The 27638-nt window shown below is 38.2% G+C and overlaps 1 protein-coding gene across 4 annotated transcripts in view; it reads left to right on the top strand.

The window, feature by feature from the left end:
• Positions 1–27638, top strand: part of LOC150076627 (uncharacterized) — a 404400-nt gene that overhangs the window by 153218 nt on the left and 223544 nt on the right. For 3 of the 4 annotated variants that reach the window (XM_090386197.1, XM_090386195.1, XM_090386194.1), the window contains one exon: positions 18644–18772. The exons of the other annotated variant lie outside the window; for it this stretch is intronic. In XM_090386197.1, the coding sequence (XP_090242323.1) occupies positions 18644–18772 (129 nt within the window). The remainder of the gene's footprint in view (positions 1–18643; positions 18773–27638) is intronic. 4 annotated transcript variants of the gene reach the window in all.

Genomic DNA, 27638 nt, shown 5'->3' with positions numbered 1-27638 from the left:
TGGCTAGGGGTTTGCATACTTCCTTTGCTGCCTCCTTTAATATAACTGGATAGATCCCATCCACCCCAGGTGCCTTTTTTATGTTTATCCTCAACAATCTCTCCTCCACTTTCCTCTCAGTTATTACAAAATCATCCAGCTCACTGCCAATGTTTACTTTACCTACATCATTCTCCTTCCTGAATAACTCCTCATGCGTGAATGTAGATGCAAAATACTCGTTTAGATTGTTAGCCACCTGAGCAGGATCCTCAACTGTTGAACCATCAATATCCAGTGGACCAATCTGATTCATCCCTTTCCTTCTCGAGTTCAAGTATATAAAGAACTCCTTTCTGTTTTTCTTTGCATCCTTTGCCAAGGATTTTTCGTAGTCTGCCTTTGCCTGCCTAATCTCCTTTGTGACTTGGTTACTGACCAACTTATATCTATCATAGGCTTCCATGTCACCCATTAATTTGTATGTATCCCATGCATTTTTCTTCTCTGCCACATGTCTCATTAGTCCATCTGACAACCATTTAGGCCTAAACCTTGAACAATATTTCTTAGTTGGTATGGAAAGCCTGGTAGCCACCAAGATTAGTTCCTTGAATGCTTCCCATTTTGAGTTTGCTGTTGGTAACATCATCAGTTGGTCCCACTGTATAGAATTTAAATACTGTCTCAGACCATCATAGTCGCCTTTACGAAAACAAAAACCCTTCCCTTTACCTCTGATGGTAGTTACCTCCTTGAGTAAATCCCACTTCAACACACTGTGATCACTGCCACCTAGTGGTTCATTTATCTGCAGGTTCTTAATGCATGAAGAATCACTACTGATAATCAGATCAAGAGTATTGCTCCCTCTTGTTGCCTCACGAACATGCTGATGTAGAAAACAATCATCCAATAAATCCATAAAAGCCTTGCTAGTGTGCGAGTGACCAACCCACAAATTCCAGTCAATATCTGGGAAATTAAAATCCCCCATTATGAGACTCTCTGATTTACTGGCCCACTCTATTTCCCTGTACAATATATTATTATACTCATCAGAGTCATTAGGCCTATAGCACACTCCTACTCTCAATTTTGATTTCCCTATGCTTATGTCACACCAAACTGACTCGACACTGCCCTGTCCATCGATGTCAACTGGCTTCACTTCCTTTGACTTTATGTGTTTCTTAATTAATAGCATAACCCCTCCTCCCCTCCTGTCCTGTCTATCCTTTCTATATACATTGTATTCCCCAAATTCCAGTTCCACATTACTTATATCTGTGTGACACCACGTCTCTGATATCCCAACAATATCTGCCTTTGATGTTTTGAGCAATACCTCAAATTCATCAAATTTATTTACCAAACTCCTAGCATTTGGTGTACACGCAGGTATACATGCACCTGTTTCTATTCTTAGCTACCCTAACACAACCCATGTGTTTACTTGTAACGCAATGAATACCAGCAGTCTCTGAAATATCCTGCTTCTTGTTTTTCAGACTTCTGCTCATTTGAATAGAAGCAATGCAAGAATCACTTCCACCTCTGTCAGTGGCTACTGTTAATCTATTAGTCCTTGTATCCCCCCCAACTAGCAGTTTTCCGACCCACCTAACACTGCCTGGACAGCATCAGCAAAAATTCTTGCACCCTTTCTATTTAAGTGTATCCCATCCCTGTAGAAGCAATCTCTCCTGTTAACAAGTACAGTCCAGGCTGAAAAAAATTCTACCCCTTGAGCCTTGCACAATCCCTCCAGGGCCGAATTGATCGACAAGGCTCTCATCATATACTCCCTCCTATCGTGTCTGGGCAGAATTGCAGACACTTTCAAGTTCAACCCTAATTCAAATTGCTTGTGAGCAACCCACAAGTTCCAGTCAATATCTGGAAAGTTAAATTCCCCCATTATAAGACATTCTGATTTACTGGCCCACTCTGTTTCTCTGTATAGTTGTACTAATCAGACTCATTAGGTCTATAATACAATCCTACTCTTGTTTTTGCTTTCCTAGTGATTATACCACACTAAACTGACTCAGCATTGCACTGGCCGCTCATGTTGACTGGATGCACTGCGTTAGATTTTAAGTGCTTCTTAACTAAGAGCGTAACCCTCCCTCATCCTGTCTGTTACTGATGTACACATTCTTCTCCCCAAATGAAAATTCTGCATCTCTTATATATGAGTCACACCATGTCTCTGATATCTCCTCAATGTCTGCATTTGATGACTTGACCAGTCCTTCAAATTCATCAAATTTAGTTACTATGCTCCTAGCATTGGTGTATAAGTATACATTCACCTGATTACTCTAACTCTGTGTTACTCCAACACAACCCATGAATTTACTTGTTCAATGATGATGATTCACAGCAGGATTTGAAATCCCCATCACCTTGCTTTCTAGGGTGCTGCATGTTCCAGCAGAAGCAGTGCGCCTCCATAGCCAAGTGGGCAGGAGCAGCAGTGCGTAGCACATGCTTTTTTGATTAGACCGGGGTTCGAGCCCATGACCACCAAATACAGAGGATGCTGAAAGGTCAGGCAATGACCACCGCATATCCCCGGAGCAATATGGCCTTAGTTGCTAATGCTCCTAAAAACCAAATAACAAACATAACAGAAGCAATGCAGGAATCATTTTCATCTCTGCCTGCCTGTATTGTTAATCTATTATTCTGTGTATTCCCCCAAACTAGCAGTTTTGTGATCCACCTGGTACTGCCTCGATAGCATCAGCAAATATTCTTGCACTCTTTCTATTTAAGTGTATCTCATCACTGTAAAAACAGTCTTCTTGCTAACAACAGTCACAGACCGCACTGAGAAAAATTCTATCCCTGAGCTGTACACATTCTCTCCATAGCTGAATTGATTGACAAGGCTTTTATTCACTTGTTAGTTGCTTACTCCAAGAGTTGCAAGTGTTTTAGGAACTAATTTGGTAAAATATAGTTTTACTAATTTCTTGAACCTATTAAATTAGCATTAGAATTTCTGTTTTATGTTCATTAGTTCAATGGAAAACTTAATTTTGTTTTACTTTTGGTGATAGTGGTGTATATGTGGTTTCATGTTTCTTTTAAATATTTTGATATGCCATTATGCTCTGTGATCTTCTGCTTACTTCTGAAATTTAATAAACCCTTTTGCTTTTCAGTTACTTTTACTTTATTAACCTTGGGCTGCAATAACTCTGAATGTAATATTGCATTCTTTATATAGACAGCAAATCTGCTGTCTATATAAAGAATCCATATAAAGTCCAAACAAATCTGCTCTTTTGACACTTTCAAAAAAAAAAAAATTCCCACTTTTATTTTATCACCTAATTTACACAGTCTGTAAAGAAAGTTTCTACTCAGAAAGATCTTAATATCGTTTTTGAGGAAAAACATCTCTCTAAATCCCATCTTAACAATATTAAGTGTAGTGCAGTTTTCACACTATGGCTGCTTAAACGAAAACTGATCCAACCACTGATGCTAATGCTATTGAGGCAGTGTTAGGTTGGTTCGTAAACTGCTAGCTTGGGGGGGGGGATTCACAGACTAAAAGGTTAAAAGTAGCTGCAGGCAGAGGTGACAATGATTCTTGCACTGCTTCTATTAGAATGAGCAACAGCCTGGAAAGCAAGGTTCTGAGGATTTCAAGGACTGGTGGGAGTCATCATGGAACAAGTAAGTACATGGACTGTGTTAGGGTAACTAAGAGTAAGAACAGGTGCATTGTATACTTGCATGTACACCAGTGCTAGGAGTATAGTAAATAAATTTGATGCATTTGAAATCAAGATATCAAAGTCAGATACTGTTGAGAGATCAGACTTGGTGTCACAGAGATATAAGCAGTGCAGAAGTGGAATTTGGGGATTACAATATTTACAGAAAAGATAGGAAGGGAGGAGGGATTATGCTGTTAGTTAAGGAACACAAAATCTAAGGTAGTGCATCCAGTTGTGACATAGATGGACAGTGCTATGTTGAGTCAACTTGGTGTGACATAAGCACTGGGAAAGCAAAAATGGGAGTAGGACTTTGTTATAGGCCTGATGAGTACAGTGAACAATTGTACAGAGAAATAGTGGACAAGTAAATCAAAATGTCTTATTATGGGAGATTTTAACTTCCCAGATATTGACTAGAATTTGTGGGTTGGTCACTCGTACACTAGCAAGAATTTTGTGGCTTTATTGGATGATTGTTTTCTACAGCAGCATGTTCGAGAGGCAACAAGATGGAGCAATGCTCTTGATCTGATGGTCAGTAGATTATTCATGCATTAAGAATTTACAGATAAAGGAACCACTAAGTAGCAGTGATCACAGTGTACTGATGTTGGATTTACTTAAATTTAACTGCCATCAGGGGTAAAAGGAAGGGTTTTTGCTTTCGTAAAGATGACTACAGTGGTCTCAAAGATATTTTAAATTCTATACAGTGGAACCAACTGATGATGTTATTAACAGAAAATTCTAAATTGGAAGCATTAATGGATTAATCTAGGAACCTACTTTGCTCTTCATACCAATTAAGAAATACTGTTCAAGATTTAGGCCTAAATAGTTGTCAGACAAATTAAAAAGACTCGTGGCAGAGAAGAAAATGCATGGGATGTATATAAATTATCAGGCGACATAGAAGCCTGTGGTAGATATGAGCTATTCTGTAATCCAAGTCACAAGGAGAAAGCAGATTACGAGAAATCTTTGCAAAGGATGCAAAGAAAAACAGCAAAGAGTTCTTTACTTATATAACTTCTAGAATGAGGGGATGACTCACATTGGTCCACTTGATATCGATGGTTTGACTGTTGATGATTCTACTCCGATAGCTGACAAACTGAACGAGTATTGTGTGCATCTATGTTCACCATGAGGACTTCTGTTAGGAAGTGGAGGACAGAGGCTAATTAAACTCTAACAATGAGCTAAATGTTTTTGTGATAACTTAGAGCAAAGTGGAGGAGAAATTGTTGAAATTAAACGTAAGAAAGGCTCGTGGGGTAAATGGAATCTATCCAGTTATATTAAAAGAGGCGGCAAAGGAAGTAAGCAAACCCTTAGCCATAATTATGAGAGCATCCTTGGACTCAGGGGAGGTCCCCACTGACTGGAGATGTGTAAATGGATAAAAGGATGATTGAGTAGGAGAAGACAGAGTGCTAATCAGTGGACAATGCCCCTTGTGGACTAATGTTATTAGTGGAGTTTCCCGGAGTTTGGTATTGTGTATGTATGTTCATTCATGATGTTCATAATGATATTAAGGTCCAATTTTGTAGATGATACAACTGTTGACCGGGTTGTTAATGGCCAGGATCTAGAAAAGTTGGGCAGATGTGCTGAGAAGCGGCCATGCAGTTTAACATTGACAAATGAAAAGTACTGCTTATGGGTAGCAGTAACCCCCGAGTTTAGTACCAACTGTGTGGCACTACACTCAGGATGATAGAAAATGAAAAAGACTAATTCTGCTGTCAGATATGAAGTTTTCTGAGCAGTGCAGACAGTTGTAGTACAAGAGTAATTCATGCTGTTTTGGTGTTCAATGATATGCAGGAATTTTGCTAGTAGGGAAAGGCAGGTGATTATCCCTTTGTATAAGGCAGTGGTCAGGCCATGAATTAAGGACTGTACAGGTCTGGGGGCCTCAATTTAGAAGGATGAAGGGTTGCTAGAATCAGTACAGAGAAAGGTTTTGAGGTATTGCTCAAAACATCAAAGGCAGATATTGATGGGATATCAGAGATGTTGTATCACGTTTATATAAGGAATGCAGAACTGGAATTTGGGGAGGACAATGTGGAAGGGAGAGGGGTTATGCTGTTAGTTAAGAAACACATAAAATCCAAGGAAGTGCAGCCAGTCGACATCGCTGGACAGTGCAGTGTTGAGTCAGTTTGGTGTGACCTAAGCATTGGGAGATCAAAATTGAGAGTAGGAGTGTGCTATAGGCCTAATGACTCTGTGATGAGTATAATAAGAAACTGTACAGGGAATTAGTGTGCCAGTAAATCAGAGTGTCTTATAATGGGGGGATTTTAATTTCCCAGATATTAACTGGAATTTGTGGGTTGGTCACTCACACACTAGCAAAGTTTTTGTGGATTTATTGGATGATTGTTTTCTACATCAGCATGTTCGGGAGACAACTAGAGGGAGTAATACTCTTGATATGATTATCAGTAGTGATTCTTCATGCATTAAGAATCTGCAGATAAAGGAACCACTAGGTGGCAGTGATCACAGTGTGCTGAAGTGGGATTTACTCAAAGAGGTAACTACCATCAGGAATAAAGGAAAGGGTTTTTGCTTTTGTAGAGGCGACTATGATGGTCTGAGGCAGTATTTAAATTCTATACATTGGGACCAACTGATGATGTTACCAACAGCAAATTCAAAATGGGAAGAATTCAAAGAACTTATCTTGGCAGTACTAGGCTTTACATATCAACTAAGATATATTGTTCAAGGTTTAGGCCTAAATGGATGTCAGATGAACTAATGAGACATATGGCAGAGAAGAAAAATGCAGGGGATACGTATAAATTAATGGGTGACATTGGAAGCCTATGATTGATATAAGCTGGTCTGTAACCAAGTCACAAAGGAGATTAGGCAGGCAAAGGCAGATTATGAGAAATCCTTGGCAAAGGATGCAAAGAAAAACAGAAAAGAGTTCTTTACCTATGTAAACTCTAGAAGGAAAGGGATGAATCAGATTGATCCACTGGATATTGATGGTTCAACAGTTGAGGATCCTGCTCACATGGCTAACAAACTAAACGAGTATTTTGCATCTACATTCACTCATGAGGAGTTATTCAGTAAGGGAAATGCCAGAGGTGAAGTAAACTCTGGCAGTTAGCTAGATGATTTTGTAATAACTGAAAGGAAAGTGGAGGAGAAATTGTTGAGGATAAAGAAAAAAGGCCTGAGGTGGATGGGATCTATCCAGTTATATTAAAGGAGGCAGCAAAGGAAGTAAGCAAACACTTAGCCATAATTATGAGAGCTTCTTTGGACTCAGGGGAGGTACCCATAGACAGGAGATGTGCAAATGTGGCCCCAATTCACAAAGGAGGATCAAAGGCTGACACAAGCAATTATAGACCTGTGAGTTTAACTTCTGTTCCAGGAAAATTAATGGAGGCCCTGGTTAAAGAAGCACTGCAGGATCATCCAGACAAGACTTCAGTCATAGCTCGGACACAGCATAGTTTTGTTAAGGGAAAGTCTTGCCTGACCAATTCTAGAACTGTCTTTCTTCAGTTCAAATTGAAGAAAGACAGTTGTAGAAGAGATGTGTTGAAATTTTCCTTTTGCCAGCAGGTAGTTGATAGTTGTAAAAAAAACTTCCATCTATCATTGTGGAAGTTGATAGCCTAAATAAATTCAAGAAACTGGACAAAGTTTTAGAGCGAATGGATGAGTGAAATCGTAATTTTTTTTTTTGACAGATGTATAAACTTTCTTTCTTTCTTTCTTTCTTTCATCATATGCCTTTATTAATACGCCTCTGTTCCTCAAGTAAAAAATATGTTAAACCTCACATTTTCACTGAAATTTTGTGTGGTATGTACTTGTGGTCAGCTGCTGATTTAAATATCCTCTGATTTAGAAATCAAATTAATAGTACAGGCATACCTCGAATAACGAATAGGATGCGTTCTACGAAATTACTTCGTTAAGCGAAACTTCGTTTTCAGAGGTAAAAATACTATGGCCAGAATAGGGATACGTTCCTACGTAAAGAAAATGAAAAGCTTTTTTTCCGAACAAAGAAAAGTTTTATTAAATAAACAGTCAACTTACATACAAAGTGAAATCACATTTTAAAATACGAGTCTAAAGTTGATGTTTATGCTCTTTTTCTCTTTCATTTAGCAATTGCCTGTACGGAGTTATTGCATTTAACACTGATCGCTTAACAATAACACTTCTTCCTAAATCAGGATCATTTTCACTAAAAAAATTTAAAACGTTTTCAATGTCATTTAAGCACCTTTTTAAATCTTTGGTTGTTAACACTTTTTCGGCAGGAACTTCTTTAACTTCGTCTTCATTAACTTTGTCTTCGTTGCTAACAAGGTTTTCTAAATCTTCCATTAAAAAAACATCTGCATTCAATAAATTTCTAACATCCTCTTCATCGACATTTTCGAAACCTATTGATTGAGCCATCTTGATAACTTCATTTCTAATTTCTTGGATGTTATTTTCTTCTTCTAGTACAACTTCTGGGCCAAACTTATTTTGCCATATTTTGCGCCAAACTCCATTTAAGCATTTCTTAGTGACTTCTTTCCAAGAACTATCAATGTTTTCAATTGCGTTTTTAATGGTGTAGTTTTTCCAAAAAAAGTTTTAACTGTCATTTCCTCTTTATGCTCTAGTTCAGTTAAACTGCTTAATGTTCGACGCAGATAATAAGCTTTAAATGATGCTATTACTCCCTGATCCAATGGTTGAATCAGGGAAGTTGTGTTTGCTGGAAGAAACACAACTTTGACAGGGATGCATGTGTCCAACGTGTTAAGATCAGTAGGATGTCCCGGAGCATTGTCTAACAACAAAAGAGCTTTTTCTTCAAAGTTTTTTTTTTTTTGACAATACCGTTTTACTTCAGGACAAAAGTGGTTAACAAACCAATCAGTAAATAACTCCTTGGTAACCCACGCTTTTCTATTTGCTTTCCATATTACAGGTAAATTCATTTTTATGTTACCTTTTAACGCCCTCGTATTTTCTGAATGGTAAACTAATAACAATTTTAATTTATAATCGCCAGAGGCATTTGATCCAAAGAGTAACGTTAAACGGTCTTTGGCTGCTTTGAACCCAGCAGCTGATTTTTCTTCAATAGAAATGAAGCTTTTTGTTGGTAGCCGTTTCCAGAACAAACCGCTTTCGTCAACATTGAACACCAAATATGGAAAATTTTCACGTTCAATTATTTCCTTTAGTTTTCCTGGAAACTTATTTGCAGCTTCTCCTGTTAATTTTACACTATGAATCCTGGCCCGTTTTTTTAAATTTCTCGAACCAACCACGAGAAGCCCCAAAGGTTTCCGTAATTTCTTCAGTTTGTTTAGATTTCAGGTGATTAAACTGGAATATTTTTTTTTTATGTTAAATGGGGCTTGAAATTGCCGACTTCGTTATATCGAAGCTTCGTTATCAGAGGTAACGTTAACCGAGGTATGCCTGTATATATGAGCACAGGCAAAATTATTCAAGCTAGAGTGCAGAATTAATTTTTTAAAATTAATACAGCTTAGAATGGGATACCCCTTCTCTGAGAAACAAGATGGTATGACACATATACCCCCTCCCCAAAGAAATACAAGAGCAAAACCTTAGTTAATTCCACTATCTAATTATTATCATTATTTTCATCATTAGTCATATGGTGCACGGAAGCCTGAGGCTTATTCTGCACCAGCCAAAAAAAAAAAAAAAAATTTTTTTTTTCCTGAATTACCCAGAGAGAGAGAGAGAGATGTAGAATGGAATCACCAAGAAAAAGAAGAATGATGTCCAGCTCAGGCCCTGGGTGTGTCAAGCCCATACTAACCAGATGTTGAGCCCCTGGGGTTGATTTTAAATTACATAATGAATATACAAGTTAGTGCATTTGCATCATTTCTGTACATAGTCAACTACACAAGTATTTATAAATTGGCATCATTAAGTATATCTCATATTGTGAATACCTTAACGAGTTGCCATGATATTGCACTAACTTGAATAAGTAATGCTTCACCATAGGAGAAGACTATTGTTACTTATTCTCAGCAGATACCATTACCCAGACGGCACTGTTTCGGAGCTTATTGGCTCCTCATCAGTGGGTGAGCAGGTACCATGGTGTTGCAATGATGACAACCCAGTTGTGAAGTATAAATCCCCAATATGAGAGATGCCTGATAGTGTGGAGTAATTTAGATTACGGTATAGTTTAGGGCTAAAGCCTCAGGTCCGTAGCCAGGTGGGCAGGAGCAGCAGTGTGTAGCACACGCTTCTTAATTAGACCGAGGTTCGAGCCCATGACCACCAAATACGGAGGATGCGGAAAGGTCATGGAATGACCACCGCATATCCCTGGAGCAATATGGCCTTAGTTGCCAATGCTCCTAAAAACCAAAACAACAAAAACAACATGCCTCAGGTTAGGTAAATATTTTAACTAATGTACAAGTTAGTCCATTTGCATCATTTCTGTACATAGCCAACTACATAAGTAGTTATAAATTGGCATCATTAAGTATATCTCATGTTGTGAATACCTTCACAACAAGTTGCAATGATATTGTACTACCTCGAATAAGTAAAGCTTCACCATAGGAGAAGACTATTGTTACTTATTCTCAGCGAATACCATCACCCAGATGGCACCGTTTCGGAGCTTTTTGGCTCCTCATCAGTGTGTGGGCAGGTATCTTGGTGTTGCAATGATGACATCCCAGTTGTGAAGTATAAAATGAGGCATCTCTCATATTGGCAGTTCAGTGTTTGCATTCGAGGTGAGCGGGCGCGCTTAGTCAGGGCTCCTCAGTTAAGTGGTTTACTTTTGGATAGTGCTTTTAAATATTTGATTTATTTAGATATTGTTGGATTATTTTGTTATAGGTTTTCCTGTAATAGTTTGATTTCAATAATATTATAGATATAATTTTTTAAAGTTAACTTTCATTGATAATTATTTAATTTTATAATGGTAGTTACAAGATCTGCCGTAAACACGTCACAGGGTATCATGACTCACACGGAAATAGCCAATGGCGATTTATGGGTGAGTCATGATTTAATCCGTTGTGGAACCTGTGGAATGTTTTCCAGGGTCGTCCTGGTGACTAATCCTACCTCACCTGGGGATGCTTTTCTTTGTGATCGATGTAAGGAGTGCACCGATCTTAAATTACAATTTGGTGCACTGATGGAACAATTTGAGTCCCTGAATAAACAGGTGTTTGTGCCCTCAAGAATAATGCATCTGGGAGCTCGTCAGGGACTCAAAACTCCAGCAATCTACCAAGTGATGCACACCCGATTCGAGCCTCAAAACAGAAAAACCAAGCGCAAACTACTCTGGTTAAAAAGGACATTGTTTTATTAGGAGACTCCATTGTCAGGAAAATGGGGAATATTTTTTGTAATAAGGATAGGTGGAGCAGAACCAGGGTATGTCTGCCGGGAGCAACTATTGATGATGTCACCAACAGATTGTCAAATTTTAAAGGGGGTAAAGAAAATATTATTATTCATGTGGGGACTAATGATATTAAACATACACGATCTGACGATTTGTTGGAAAAATACAGGACCATGCTGAGGAAATGTCGGGAGCTAGGCCATAATATCTATTGTGTCTGCAATTCTGCCCAGACACGATAGGAGGGATTATATGTTAAGAGCCTTGTGGATTAACTCAAGACTTGAAGGAATCTGCAAGGCTTTAGGGGGGAAATTTCTATCAGCATGGCCCACACTCGCAGGTAGAAGGAATTTGTTTTGTTGAGACGGGATACACTTAAACAAAGGTGGTGCAAAAGTTTTTGCCAGTATTATTGAGGATACCTTAAAGGTTCAGGGAAACTGCTAGTTAGGGGGGATGTGGGTAATACTGACACGCGTTTATCTGATAATATTGGTGAAAGTAACTCTTGCACATACCTTAAGAGTTCTTATCTGTTACCCCAACTGGACATATTATCTAGATGTTCTGGGGGCAGAAACGTTTCACGTGAGCGGGTAGCTAATATCAGGGAAGAGAGCCTAAAAAACTTCAAGGGTTGTGTTAGGGTTGTTAAATATACAAGAACAGTAAATCTTAATTGTTTATACAGTAACGTTAGAAGTGTCTTCAATAAATTGAGCGAATTCGAACTGCTGGTTAAAACAAGTAATGCGGACATAATAGGGCTTACAGAGACGTGGTGCCACCCGGAAATTGGGGATGATGAGTTTCAGTACGGCTTGTATAATGTATTTAGGAAGGATAGGGTAGATAGAAGGGGTGGTGGAGTAATGCTTCTTATCAGAAGCAGCCTGAGTGCGATGATAGCTTTCCTGGATTCAGACATTTTACATGCTAGTATAGAGTCTATGGTGTGAAATAGTTGAAAAGAAAGGTATAATGCGAGTAGGAGTAATCTACAGACCAGGTGATTGTGAAGATTATGACAAAAGCCTCTTCATGCAAATGGAATGGGCAAGTAAGCGTCAATGCCTTATTATGGGTGATTTCCATTTGCCTCTAATTGATTGGAGTAAATGGGAAGGAAACTCGACATGGGGAACAAAATTTTTAAATCAACTAGATGACAGTTATTTGTATCAACATATCAGGGAAAGTACTAGAGAAAAGAATATCCTAGACCTCATCATCACAAATGAATCAGATGACATAACAAGTCTGACAGTAGAGGAACCAGTAGCAGGAAGTGATCACGGAGTTCTACGGTAGATGATGACGAGAGAGGTAGCAGAAGTAAAAGGCAAAGGAATGGGTTTTAATTTCAGAAAAGGAAATTACGATGCCTTAAGGTACTACATGGCCTCTATTAACTGGGTAGTTTATGAGGAAATCACTAGCAAACAGAGCAGAGAGGGGGGGGGATAAAGAATTCTTCACATATATAAATGCCAAGAAGAGCAGGACAAACCAGATCGGACCTTTACGTAACAGAAAGGGGATAGTATTAAATACACCAGGTGCCGTTGCAGTTGAACTCAACAGTTATTTTGCATTGATATTTACAACTGAAAAACCTTTTGTGGGAAATTGTGGGAGCGAAGTTGAAAAATATGTAATTAATGATATTGAAATTTCGCAAGATTATTTAATGAAAAAACTTTCGAGCCTAAAGACCAGTAAGGCTCCTGGAGTTGATGGAATATACTCTATAATCTTAAGGGAGGCGGCAAGCGAGTGCATTGAACCATTGAGGCTAATTATGCGAGCATCACTAGACTCTGGGGAGATTCCCTTGGACTGGAAAAGTGCAAATGTATCTCGCATACATAAGGGTGGCGCTAAGAGTGAAGTTGGAAATTATTGACCTGTCAGTCTGACTTCAGTAGTAGGGAAAATCATGGAGGCAGTGATCAATGCTGGAATTCAGGATCATTTGGATCGAATTGAAATTCTCATGGATACTCAGCATGGTTTTGTAAAGGGAAAATCATGTTTAACAAATCTGGTTCGCTATTTCGAAAGGGTCACTCACGAGCTGGATTTAGGGAATAATTTCGACATTGTTTATTTAGATTTCAGCAAAGCTTTTGACTCAATCCCACATTAGCGGTTGCTTTATAAGCTGGAACAGGTTGGAATCACTTTGAAAATCCTTAGATGGATAGAAGGATGGCTTCTGGGCAGGAGGCAGAGGGTTGTGATAAATGGCTATTCCTCAGATTGGGTTGATGTAAGAAGTGGGGTTCCCCAAGGATCAGTATTAGGACCACTTTTGTTTTTAATTTTCATAAACAACATTGATGAAGGGATAGAGGGCGTGATGTCTAAATTTGCAGATGATGTTAAAATTGGTAGAGTTGTTAATGATTACTGTCAAGCTGAGCTTCTTCAGAGTGACCTAGATAGACTTCAGGAATGGTCAGAAAAATGGCAGCTATGCTTTAATCCAACAAAGTGTAAGGTATTACACCTGGGAAACAGTAATCCCAAAATAACTTATTCACTTGGTGGAGTTCAACTAAACCCAGTACTGGAGGAAAGGGATTTGGGTGTTACGATACGGTCAGACATGAAATTCTCTGAGTATTGTAAACAGGTTGCAGGTAAGGCCCATGGTGTTCTATCGATGATCTATCGAACTTTTGCAAGTAGAGATAGGGACGTGAGAATCCCATGATACAAGGCTTATGTTAGACCACACTTGGAATACTGTGTTCAAGTATGGAGACCGCACCTAAAGAAAGACATCGAGCTTCTTGAAAGGGTGCAAAGAAGGGTAACTCGCCTGGTGAGATCGGCAAAAGGGCGTCCTTATGAAGAAAGACTTCGAATATGTGGGTTGCAGAGTTTGGAAACTAGACACCTTAGAGGAGATTTGATTGAGGTATTTAAGGCTCTGAGAGGCATCAGTAAAATGAATGAGGATGAAATTTTCAAGATTATAAATGATGCGAGAACTAGGGGACATAAATTCAAGTTACGGGGGGAAATGTTTAGATTGGACTGCAGGAAGTTTTATTTTAGCCAGCGAGTTATAAATTACTGGAATATATTGCCTTCATGGGTGGTAGAGGCCGACAGTTTGGGGAAATTGAAAGGTCATGTGGATAGTACTTTCGGGTAAGGGAAGCGCATAGGATGATAGGTTTAATTTCCTTTTTTTTTTATTTATTATTATTTATTTATTTTTTTGTTTTTATCATTGTTTTGTTCGGATTTTTTTTTTGGCTGGTGCAGCATAAGCCATAAGCTTTCTTGCACCATGCGACCATTACTAATACTAATTGTGGATTTATGCTTCGCAACTGGGTTGTCATCATTTCAACACCAAGATACCTGCCCACCCACCCACTGATGAGGAGCCAATAAGCTCCGCAATGGTACCATCTGGGTGATGGTATTCGCTGAGAATAAGTAACAATAGTCTTCTCCTGTGGTGAAGCTTTACTTATTCAAGTTAGTGCAATATCATGGCAACTCGTTAAGGTATTCACAATATGAGATATACTTAATGATGCCAATTTATAAATACTTGTGTAGTTGCCTATGTAAAGAAATAATGCAAATGCACTAGCTTGTACATTAGTTAAACTATTTACGTAACCTGAGGCTTTAGCCCTAAACTATACCGTAATTATATAATGAAATTAATGGAATTTCCCTTTTAGGTTCTTTCCTCTTCCTTCCATTAAACTAATAAATAAGCTAGAAATTTACTTAAATTTGCATTTATTTTAAAAATACTTATAGGTACAGTCGGTCCTCGTATAACACGTGTTTACATTACACGAATTCGATCATACATGATTTATAAATAGGGGAATGTCATCTTATATAGCACGAACCGAATTCGCTTATGCACGATTCGCCTTTGTATTTACAAGAAATGGCAGTCAAATGCGAAATCACCCCAACCGAACGCAACACGACAGGAATGAAGAAGATTCTGAAAATGTATTTATGTTTTATATCAGTAAAGGGGAGACACATTTCACCATAATAACGTGAAAACTAACACAATTCCAGCTATCGGTATAATCGCAAATGCAATTAGATGGAATTTACTACCAGTTTATAACAGATTCCACTAGCAGAAACGCAACTGGAAATTGTTTTTATTGTTTTATGGTAGTAACCCTCAGAAATGTGCTTTAGTAAAATGTGAGGTGTTAATAGCGTATCTCGGCCTTTACCGTGTTGTTTATTCAGTTGCTATACGCGCGCAGCTTTGTTTATGTGTATTAAGGGTGCCTCCTCGTTTTGTAATTGTGCTTTATTCCCTAAAAATGAGTAAAATGCTTAAAAGGTGTGAAAAGAAAGCGTCCTGGTGAAGACACTACAGATTCAGAGAGAAAAAGAAAAGCCATATCGATAAACAGAGGTGGACTGGATCAAAAATTCTTACCCGGGAAAATTTATAGTGGCCTCATACTACAGTTTATGGCCAAAATCACACCGGGATTTCCCGGGTAAGGCTTATGGCCAGTCCGCCTCTGTCGATAGAGAAAAAAAATATGAAATTGTGAAACGCTTTGAGCGAAATGAAAGACCATGTGATATTGCACATGCTACAGACCTAAATGAGGCAACGCTGAGAATTACAAAGAATGCGGAGAAAATAAAAAACTTTCATAGCGGGAACAACTCAAAGTGTAATTAAAATCCATTAGATTAAGACACAAGAATTGGAAGAGATGGAACAGCTATCATCTGTTTGGATAGAAAATCAAACAAAAAACAAGTTTGCTTACGATAGAAGCAAAAGCAGTAGCAATATTTTATTACGTAATAAAATATGCAAGCATTTTATTACGACTTACGTATTATAATTTATACTTACGTATTATGGCGCCTCCATAGCCAGGTGGGAAGGAGCAGCAGTGCGTAGCACACACTTCTTGATTAGACCGGGGTTCGAGCCCGTCACCACCAAATATGGAGGATGCGGAAAGGTCAGGGAATGACCACCGCATATCCCGGAGCAATATGGTCTTAGTTGCTAATGCTCCAAAAAAACAAACAACAACTTACGTATTATAAAATACGTAAGTATTTTATTACGACTATTTTATTTAATATAATAAATTTTTTACGAATAAAATACGTATTTTATTCGTAAAAAATACTTTTTTATAATATAATAAAAATAAATATTTTTTATTATTTATTGTATAATAAAAATAAAAAAAATATATTATTTTTTATAACGATTAGAATTACCCGATTATTTATTGTATTTGGTAATGTTTTGGTTCCAAATGTGTGTTCAATCTTGGGTGGTCGGCACCTAACCCCACTTTTCCCATAGGGTCTGTTGTTTATATTGCACGATTTTACATTGCACGAGAGTTTCTAGGAACACAACTATCGTGCCATACGAGGACAGACTGTATATTATTATTAAGCTTATCTTGTTCTCCTAATATTAGTACATTATCAGTCTTCTTAATTTTTTAGAGTCTTGTTGATTGCTATCTTTTACTTTGTGGTATCTTGAAGTGTACATTAGGATTATCATCTATATTGTATTATTATACCTTTTTTTTTTGTATGATGTGCTTGTTATATTTTGTACATTAATTTTTGAAGTTGTGTTGTTATGACATGCATTATTTATATATTTTCTGTATTTAATATGTGCTTATTTATGTAATCTTTAGCCCTCTGTGTAAACCTCTTCTGGCTTGTGCCATGTTCAAGGTTGATTGGTAATATTGTTTCCCATTTATTGTCTGATAAACTGATATTTATTGATGTGAAACATCCTTGGGGGTTAGTTACAATCGAGTAAATCTGATCAGTCACAAAAAATGCATCATGGAAGCGATGTTATATGTGGCTTCCACTAGAGGTGCAAGATCCAAGCCAGTTCTATTTTGTTGTTGCCATTTGTTGAACAGTATGAATGCAACAATAAAATATTTGTCAACAATTTCTTCTTTCATCTGCATTTTTGCTACATTCCATTATTATTTTGTAATCAATACAGTAATACCCCGACTTACGCTACCCCGACTTACGCGAACTCGGAGTTACGCGGTTCTTGATTTTTTTCGTTTGGCAACGCTGCCGCCCACTATCTTCAAGGTCGTTTTTCATATGTTATCGATATACGGTGCGACGGCGGAGAATGAGAGCGAAAGATGAACAAAATTCAACTTTGCTGCTTTTATGTTTTTTATATCAGTGAAGGGGAAACACATTTCACCATAATAACGTAAAAACCAACACAATTCCAGCTATCGGTATAATCGCAAATGCAATTAGATCGACTTTACTACCAGTTTATAACAGATTCCACTAGCAGAAACGCAACTGGATTTTTATTGTTTTATGGTAGTAACCCCTAGAAATGTGAGGTGTTAATAGTGTATCTCTGACTTTATGGTGTTGTTTATTCAGTTGCTACATGCGCGCAGCTTTGTTTATGCGTATCAAGCGTGCCTCCTCGTTTTGTAATTGTGCTTTATTCCCTAAAAATGAGTAAAATTCTTAATTAAAAGGTGTGAAAAGGAAGTGTCCTGGTGAAGACACTGCAGATTCAGAGAGAAAAAGAAAAGCAATTATCGATAAACAGAGGCGGACTGGGTCAAAAATTCTTACCCGGGAAAATTTATAGTGGCCTCATACTATGGTTTATGGCCAAAATCACACTGGCCCACCGGGGTTTCCCCGGTAAGGCTTATGGCCAGTCCACCTCTGTCGATAGAGAAAAAATATGAAATTGCGAAACGCTTTGAGCAAAATGAAAGACCATGTGATATTGCACGTGCTACAGGCCTAAATGAAGCAACGGCAAAAAGCACATGACAATTGCAAACTTGACAGGTTGAAAATTGAAAAGGGCTCAATTGTAAAGGGCGTAAAAATTTTAGAAAACATAGACTCCAACGAAGAACGCGTTATAGCTACAAAGCAAGGAATAAAAAAATTATTAGCTTGCTACGAAGAAATTCTGCGTGAAAAAAAGAAGGCGCTGTGTCGTCAGACGAATTTGTTAGATTTTTTGAAGCCATCGACATCGAAATAACCGTTTTACGTAAGTCATTTGTTTTTTTTAATACATATTTTGTATTTGTTTTTGTTTTTTTTATACATAATTTGTTTTTTTAATACATATTTTGTATTAATATGTATAAAGAACTGCAATTTTATTAATATTTTTCTTCTAAACTAGTGTTTTTGTTAGTCTTTGGTCCCAATTAAGCAAAATTTATATGTATTTATATGCAAAGTTGTACCCCGACTTACGCGAATTCGACTTATGCGATTTTCGTCGGACCCACCTATCGCGTAACTTCGGGGTATTACTGTATATACAAATCAAAATACCTGAAAGAAATGTGAAGGATGTTTCACATAAAACCATCTACTGCATGTGCTTGGCACACGCAGCATTTTTTTTTTTTTTTTTTTTAAATTAAAATGTATATATTTTTATCACTAGTGAAATCTCTGATAAAGAAAAGTCATCAGGATCTATTGGGGATTGTTTTATGCCTTTCCCTGTTCAGAGCCCTGCTTATTTTCCACAGAAAAGCAAAAATTATATACCAAGAAATAGATCATGCTCAAGGTAATTTCTCATTAAATTGTAATGTTTATAATTCATGCATTGTTAGACAAATTTCTGGAAGTAACAAAATAGTCTATTCAAGAAAGTAGCTTATGCAGAGATTAAACTATGAAACTCACAATATTCAGTAAATTTGGGAATTTTTTTTCACTGGTTTTGCCTCTCTTAAAAGTTTTTAGTAATATTTCCAACAATCCAGAACGTACGTGACTATAGATACAGCTTAAGGTCAGTCCATCAGTCATTTTCGTCACATTACTTACACACACAGAACTAGGTTAGGTAAGTTATTGAGACATTAATGGAACTGTATGGGCAGTTCTGTGTAATAGTTCAGTATAATGGGAGATTAGTATTCTAAATTTCTTATTAACTACTATGAATGAGTCAGATTTATGTACATTGTTATTCTTTTAAACTTCAAATAGTAATTTTTTTTAATATTAGTATTAGCCATGTGGTGTTAGGAACCCCTGGGCTCTTGCTGCACTGGCCAGAGAAAAAAATTATATATTAAATGAGTTTTACTCCTGCCTCACTCGGGTATCTATCTAGTCTTCTTTAAGATAATTAGGCCATATAGATTCAATGATTTTGCTGCTGGGTTGAGTTAATTTTAATTGTTAATGAGTGATACAGATCCTGTAGTAAGAAGAGCTTTTTGAAATACATTGGTATACTTTTGGTTGTATACCTCCACATTTTTACTCTGATGGCCATAATAATCTGGATATTGAATTTCCTGAACAGTTGATAGATTGGAGGTGGTGGTGGTGGGGGGGGGGAGATACTTTTGAAAACTCTTCAAGGCCTGGACTTCATTTCCTAGACTTTTTTGCATGGGAATGTCTCAAAGATAGTGTACTGTTGTAAAGCAGAAACATTGCAGAATTTTGTTGATTATGATATGACAGGAATCCAGTGAACCTGTTCTTGAACTCCTTCACTAATGTAATTAAATGAAGCCAAGAACACTAATGAGTATCATTTGTCTTTCTGTATTACTGCTCATGACTGCTGATTTAAGTCCTTTGTCCAAAGAAAATCCAAAATAAATCCAAATTTTCTTGGGCTTGATCACTTTCACAAAATTGTTGTATTCCTCATTTGTTATCTTGGTCCTGAAAGCTGCAGAAGCTCAAACTTATTCCTAAATTCCAGTACGTACTGCTTTTTCTGCTCTTCTGTTATCTCAAAGACCTTCGTATTATTTACTCGGGTCAGTTTTTTCCTTTCTTTTCTTACATGTATATAAAGTGAGGCCAAGGGTGGTCAGGCCACACCTAGAGTATTGTGTACAGGTCTGGAGGCCTCATTTTAGGAAGGATCTAGAGTTGCCAGAATGAGTACAAAGAAGGGCAACAAGATTGGTGAGCGGAACAAAGGGGTCTTCTTACCAAGAAAGGTTAAGTTCTGCAAATTGCAGCACCTGGAGAGTAGGCACCTGCGAGGTGATCTGATTGAGGTGTATAAGGCATTGAATGGGTTGAACAAGCTGAATGCTGATGGGATTCTTCCTCTTGTTCAGACTAAGAACCGGAGGGGGTACAGTTCAAAATTGAGGAAAGATAGTTGTAGAATAGATGTGTGGAAATTTGCCTTTAGCCCGTGGGTAGTGGAACAGGCTTCCATCTTTTGTTGTGGTAGTTAACAGCCTAAATAAATTTAAGGCTGAGCTGGACAGGCATTTGGAACAAATGGAGGGGTGAAATGGGAGGGTTTATTTTTTTTTTTTTTTTATTTTGGCTGATGCTGCATAAGCTTGCTTTCTTGCATCATATACCTCTACTTTTGCGGCTTATTTGTGGATTATAGATTTTGTCTATTTGTGGATTTTGAAAAGGTATTTGACTCCATTCAGCATAAGGCAGTGTTTCGGGCACTGCAAATACAAGGCATAGATACCCCATATATTATGATTTTGAAGAAAATATATGAGAGTGCTATCTCCTTTATTAGACTAGACAAAGACATAGGAAATTAAATGGAGAAAGGAGTCCGACAAGGAGACACAATATCTCCGTTTACTGGTTACTGCTTGCACTGTTTACTGCTGCCCTTGAGGAAGCTTTCAGAAGATTAGACTGGTCACAGAAAGGAGTCAATGTGAACGGAGAGTACCTAAACAGTTTACGATTTGCAGATGACATTGTGGTCATAAGCCACGATCCCAAAGAATTAGAGGAAAATCTTAATCAGTTATGCTCAGTTAGTAAGGATTTTGGACTAAAGATGAATATGGCTAAAACAAAAGTAATGATGAACATGTATGCCACAGAAAGGGAAATAATGATTGAAAGAGCAGTAATTGAAAAGGTGGAGTCGTATACTTATGTGGGACAAGTTATTAACTGTAATAATGATAAATGGCTGGAAGTCAAGAGAAGAATAAATTTTGGATGGATAGCATTCAGGAAATATAGTCACATACTGAAGAGCAATATCCCGGTTTGTCTGAAACATAAAATAATGAACCAATGTATACTCCCCATCATGACTTATGGAAGTGAAACTTGGGCACTCACCAAAAGAATGGAAGAGAAGCTGAGAACTACACAGCGAAGAATGGAACGAATTATATTGGGAATCAGACTGTTAGATAAGAAGAGAAACACATGGATTAGGCAGCAAACTCAAGTAAAGGACATTCTTATCAAAACTAAAGAACTAAAATGGTCTTGGGCAGGACACATAGCTCGAAGACATGATGACAGATGGACTAAGAAAATAACAGAATGGTATCCAAGAGGAGCTAGAAGAAAACCTGGAAGACAAAGGCGGAGATGGATAGATGAAATTCATGTTTGTGGGAAGTAAATGGATGGCCAGTGCTCAAAACAGAAGGAACTGGAAAGTTGCTGGAGAGGCCTTCATCCTGCAGTGGATTGAAAATGGCTGATGATGATGATGATACCTCTACTAATGCTAATGCTAAGTGTGCATCTTGCCATTCTGTGATGACTTACAACTTTTACCCTGTTTGGGATGGTAACATCATTCACAATTTATTTTCTATTAGTAAGGATGAAGTCAATTTCATTTATTGTTAATCCATTTGGGCTCTTCAATGTCCATTTCTGTTCACCCTTTTCTTGAAAAAAGAATGTCAGTAATGTTCATTACTGACATATTCCTTAAGATTCTGCAAACTCCACAAGTCTTTCATCTCTTACGTTTCTTTCATAATCTAATTCCAAAATTTAGAAACTTCTGCCCTTTTGCCCTGAAATTACTTAGGAAAAGGATCCTGTATCTCTGTTTATACCACTTAAATTTAAATATTTGTATCACTGTCCAGGTAAGTATCCAGTAGGTAGACCCTTGAATTTATTCAAATTCAAGGGTCTTGACTACTTGCAGGATTACTTACAACAATGACCGGATTCTATACAACAACGACTGGCTGGTAAAAGAAAACCTCCCCACAATCTAATCTAAACCTCAAGCACTGTAATTTGAATTTATGGCCCCTATTTCTGAAATTCTTTAGAACAGTGAGAATTTCACCTTCATTTATTTTACTAATCCATATCAGAGCCTTATAAACCTCAGTCAGGTCACCCTTGAGGTGCCTGGTTGCCATGAACTATAGCCGACATAATTGGGGTCTTTCACATACGTTCCCGGTCACCCTTCTGCCAATCTCACCATTTGAGTCGCCCTTTTTTGGACTCTTTTAAGGAGCTGAGTATCTTTTTTCAGATGAGATCACCATACTGGAACACAGTTTTTCAAATGTGGTCTTAAAATTTCCTTATACAGTGGAATTGTGACCTCCCTATCTCTGCAGAATAATGTTCAATAAATCATCGATAGGACACTTTGCGCTTTCCTGGCTGTCTGTTTACACTGTTGAGAAAACTTCATATCTGCCCATATTGAAACTCCCAGATCCCTTTCCTCCTCCACTGTTTTTAATTCAATCCCACCAAGTGTATAATTTATTTGTGGGTTGCTATTCCCCAAGTGACCTTGCATTTAACAGCATTAAAAAACAGCTACCGCTTCTCTGACCATCTTTGACACCTGTTCAAGTCATCCTGAAGGAGTGCTGCTTGGCACTGATCTTTAACAACTCTGCCAATCTTTGCATCATCTGAAAATTTTGCCATCACACCTTCTTTCACTTCGTCAATGTCATTTATGAAAATGAGAAACATCATTGGGCCAGCAACTGAATGAGGGACCCACTCCTGTCGTTATTATTAGTAGTAGTAGTAGTAGTGGCATGTGATGCAAGAAAGCAAGTGTATGAGCTTATGCAGCATCGGCCCAAAAAAAAAAAAAAAAAAAAAAATCACACCATTCCCTCCAAATGCCTGTTTCGTTCCTCCTTAAATTTATTCAGCCTATCAACTTCCACAACGACAGATGGAAGTTTGTTCCAGCAATTAACCAACCGCTGGCTAAAGACAAATTTCCGCGCATCTATTCTACATCTGTCTTTTCTTAATTTGAATTTATGCCCCCTTAGGTTCGTAATCTGAACAAGTGGAAGGATCCCATCAGAATTCAGCATTCTCAACCCATTCAAGGCCTTATACACCTCAATCAGATCACCGCGCAGGTGCCTAGTCTCCAGCCACTGCAATTTGCAGAACTTAAGCCTCTCTTGGTAAGTGGATCCCTTCATTCCCCTCACCAATCTTGTTGCCCTTCTCTGTACACGCTCAAGTAAATCTATATCCTTCCTAAAATGAGGCCTACAGACCTGTACGCAGTACTCAAGGCGTGGCCTGACCATTGCCTTATACAGAGGGACAATCACCTCCTCCCTGCTAGCAAAATTTCTATATATCATTGACAAAACCCCATGACCTGCCCTGGTAGACTGTCTGCATTGCTCAGAAAACTTCATATCTGACTGCACAATTACTCCCAGGTCTTTTTCATTTTCTACCACCTTAAGTGTAGTACCACACAGTTGGTACGTTTCTCTGGGGTTACTTCTACCCATATGCAGTACTTTGCATTTGTCAAGGTTCAACTTCAGTTGCCACTTCTTAGCCCATCTGCCCAAATTATCTAGATCCTGTTGCAGTAGCACACTGCCATTACTGTCATTAACAACCCTGCCAACCTTTGTATCATCTGCAAACTTCGACATTAAGCCTGATATACCTTGATCAATATCATTGATAAATATACAAAACAACAGTGGACCTAACACCGAACCCTGTGGGACACCACTAATAACATTAGTCCACGAAGAGCAACACCCATTGATTACCACCCTCTGTCTTCTCCCACTTAACCATCCTTTTATCCATTGTAGCAACTTACCATTAATACCATTCTGCTCCACTTTGTACAATAGTCTTCCATGCGCAACAGTGTCAAAAGCTTTCCTGAAATCCAAATATATGATATCAAAATTATTTTTTGCATCCAGTTCCTTTGTAACCACATCATAATATCCTATCAAATTTGTCAGACAAGACTTTCCCCTAACAAACCCATGCTGTGTCTGAATTATTGCTGCAGTCTTGTCTAGATGATCCTGCAATGCATCTTTAACCAGTGACTCCATTATTTTACCCGGAACAGAAGTTAAACTAACTGGTCTGTAATTACTCGTGTCACCCTTCGATCCCCCTTTGTGAACTGGGGATACATTTGCACATCTCCAGTCAGTTGGAACCTCCCCTGAGTCCAAGGATGCTCTCATAATTATGGCTAAGGGTTTGTTTAGTTGCTTTGCCGCCTCCTTTAATATAACTGGATAAATCCCATCCACCCCAGGTGCTTTCCTTATGTTTAACTTCGACAATTTCTCCTCCACTTTGCTTTCAGTTATTACAAAATCATTAAGTATCCTTCTACAATTTGATAACCTTCTGCCATTTTCAAACCTTAATAATTCCTCATGTGTGAATGTAGATGCAAAATATTCATTCAATTTGTTTGCTATCTGAGCAGGATCATCAACAGTCGAACTGTCGATGTCAAGTGGACCAATCAGATTCATTCCCTTCCTTTTAGAGTTTATATAAGTAAAGAAATCCTTGCTGTTTTTCTTAGCATATTTTGCCAAGGATTTCTCGTAATCTGCCGTATTGATTAATCACAACCTTTTGCCCTGCAGCAATCCCTTTTAGAATCTTACCAATAATCCCAAACTGTTCAGACCTATACAGTAACCTCTCATGAGGGACCGAGTCAAATGTTTTGCTAAAATCCCCAAAAACTATTTTGAAATTGTTCCGTAAATGCAGCACATAAATAACTATGTCAAAATAGCCTACTAGGTTAGTCAAGCACGATTTACCTTAAGTCATATACATCCTTCAGAATGCCATATCTATCTAAATGTCCTTGAATTGCCCTCTTAATCACTTCCTCTAAAATTTTCCCTACCATTGAAGTCAGACTAACAGGTCTATCGTTATCAACTTCGAACTGCTTTTATGTATTGCATTAGCATTAGCATTAGCCTTAGTAGAGGCATTTGATGCAAGAAAGCAAGCTTATGCAGCATCAGCCAAAAAAAAAAAAAAAAAAAAAAAAAAAGTAACATAAATAAATAAAAATAACCACTTCCACTTCACCCCTCTGTTCGTTCGAAATACCTGTCCAGCTGAGCCTTAAACTTATTTAGGCTATCAACTTCCACGACAAGGGATGGAAGTCTGTTCCACCCACCAACCACCCGCTGGCTATTGGCAATACATTGGCACTTCTCCTCACTGTGTGTGTGTGTGTGTGTGTGTGTGTGTGTGTGTGTGTGTGTGTGTGTGTGTGTGTGTGTGTGTGTGTGTGTGTGTGTTGGCGCGTGTGCACATGCCTGTATCATGGTGGCTCCAAGAAACTTTAGGCCACTTTACCACCATGGATCAGCCAACACCTGGGCAGCTGCTGCCTAGCATCTGTCCCCAGGCACAATGAGCCCAGCCTCGGTCTACTATCCTATATGTGCCTATGTGCACAAAATCCTGCACCCATGGAGTTAGTGTAATACCTGTGGGTGCCAGCAATCCCACTCCCAGGTTGGTCCAGACTTGGAAGCCAAAAAAAACTAGTTTAGTTACCCATAGTAGTACCACTATCTATTAGTAAACATGGCACTCACTACTTAAATTATAGCAATTTAACATTTATCACTACTTAAACACTTAATAAGTTTACTCGTAATAATGCAGAGTCCAAACACGCCAGGAGTAGCAACAAAACCAGTATAGCTTTTAACAATACATTATATTCACTTTTTAGAATTTAAACATTTAGTTGTTGCGAAGGCCTAACTTGGGCAAGGGGAGTACAATGTGTACAGAAAGGATAGATAGGAAAGGAGGAGGTGTTATGCTATTAGTTAAGAAACACATAAAATCCAAGGAAGTGAAGCCAGTTGACATTGCTGGACACTGCAGTTTCGAGTCAGTTTGGTGTGACATAAACATTGGGAGATCAAAATTGAGAGTAGGAGTGTGCTATAGGCCTAATGACTCTGAGTATAATAAGAAACTGTACAGGGAAATAGAGTGAGCCAGTAAATCAGAGAGTCTTATAATGGGGGGGGGATTCCCAGATATTGACTGGAATTTGTGGGTTGGTCACCCACACACTAGCAAGGCTTTTGTGGATTTATTGGATGATTGTTTTCTACATCAGTATGTTTTGGAGGCAACTAGAGAGAGAAATATTCTTGATCTGATTATCAGTAGTGATTCTTCATGCATTAAGAATCTGCAGATAAATGAACCACTAGGTGGCAGTGATCACAGTGTGCTGAAGTGAGATTTACTCAAAGAGGTAACTACCATCAGGGGTAAAGGGAAGGGATTTTGCTTTCATAAAGGCGACTACGATGGTCTGAGACAGTATTTAAATTTTACACCGTGGGACCAACTGATGATGTTACTAACAGCAAATTCAAAATGGGAAGCATTCAAAGAACTTATCTTGGAAGTACTAGGCTTTACATACCAACCAAGAAATATTGTTCAAGGTTCAGGCCTAAATGGATGTCAGATGAACTAATGAGACATATGGCAGAAAAGAAAAATGCATGGGATATAAATTAACATGTGACACAGAAGCCTATGATATAAGCTGATCTGTAACCAAGTTACAAAGGAGGTTAGGCAAGCGAAGGCAGATTACGAGAAATCTTTGGCAATGGATGCAAAGAAAAACAGCAAAGAGTTCTTTACTTATGTAAACTCTAGAAGGAAGGGGATGAATCAGATTGGTCCACTTGATATCGATGGGTCAACTGTTGATGATCCTGCTCAGGTAGCTAACAAACTAAATGAATATTTTGCATCGACACTCACACATGAGGAGTTATTCAGCGAGGGGAATGCCAGCGGTGTATTCAACTCTGGCAGTAAGCTAGATAATCTAAAAACTGAGAGTAAAGTGGAGGAGAAACTGTTGAAGATAAACACAAGAAAGGCACCTGGGGTGGATAGGATCTATCCAGTTTTATTAAAGGAGGCAGCAAAGGAAGTAAGCAAACCCTTAGCCATAATTATGAGAGCTTACTTGGACTCAGGGAAGGTACCCATGGACTGGAGATATGCAAATGTGACCCCAATTCATAAAGGAGGATTAAACTGTGATACAAGTAATTATAGACCTGTGAGTTTAACTTCTGTTCCAGGAAAATTAATGGAGGTCCTGGTTAAAGAAGCACTGCAGGATCATCTAGACAAGACTTCAGTTTTAGCTTGGACACAGCATGGTTTTGTTAAGGGGAAGTCTTGCCTGACCAATTTGATTGGATACTATGATGCAGTCACAAAAGAACTGGATGCAGGGAATAACTTTGATATTATATACAAAGTACAAAGTATGTTGAGGGTTAAACGGCACCAGGAATTTCTCCCATCTCCGCGAGTGTTCGCTGTATCGAGGGACAGTACTC

The sequence above is a fragment of the Mastigoproctus giganteus genome, chromosome 12 (assembly GCF_048544385.1).
Source record: "Mastigoproctus giganteus isolate SK-2022 chromosome 12, ASM4854438v1, whole genome shotgun sequence".
NCBI classification, from domain to species: domain Eukaryota; kingdom Metazoa; phylum Arthropoda; class Arachnida; order Uropygi; family Thelyphonidae; genus Mastigoproctus; species Mastigoproctus giganteus.
The sequence above is the reverse complement of the archived record's forward strand: the minus strand, read 5'-3'. Positions and strand labels throughout refer to the sequence as shown.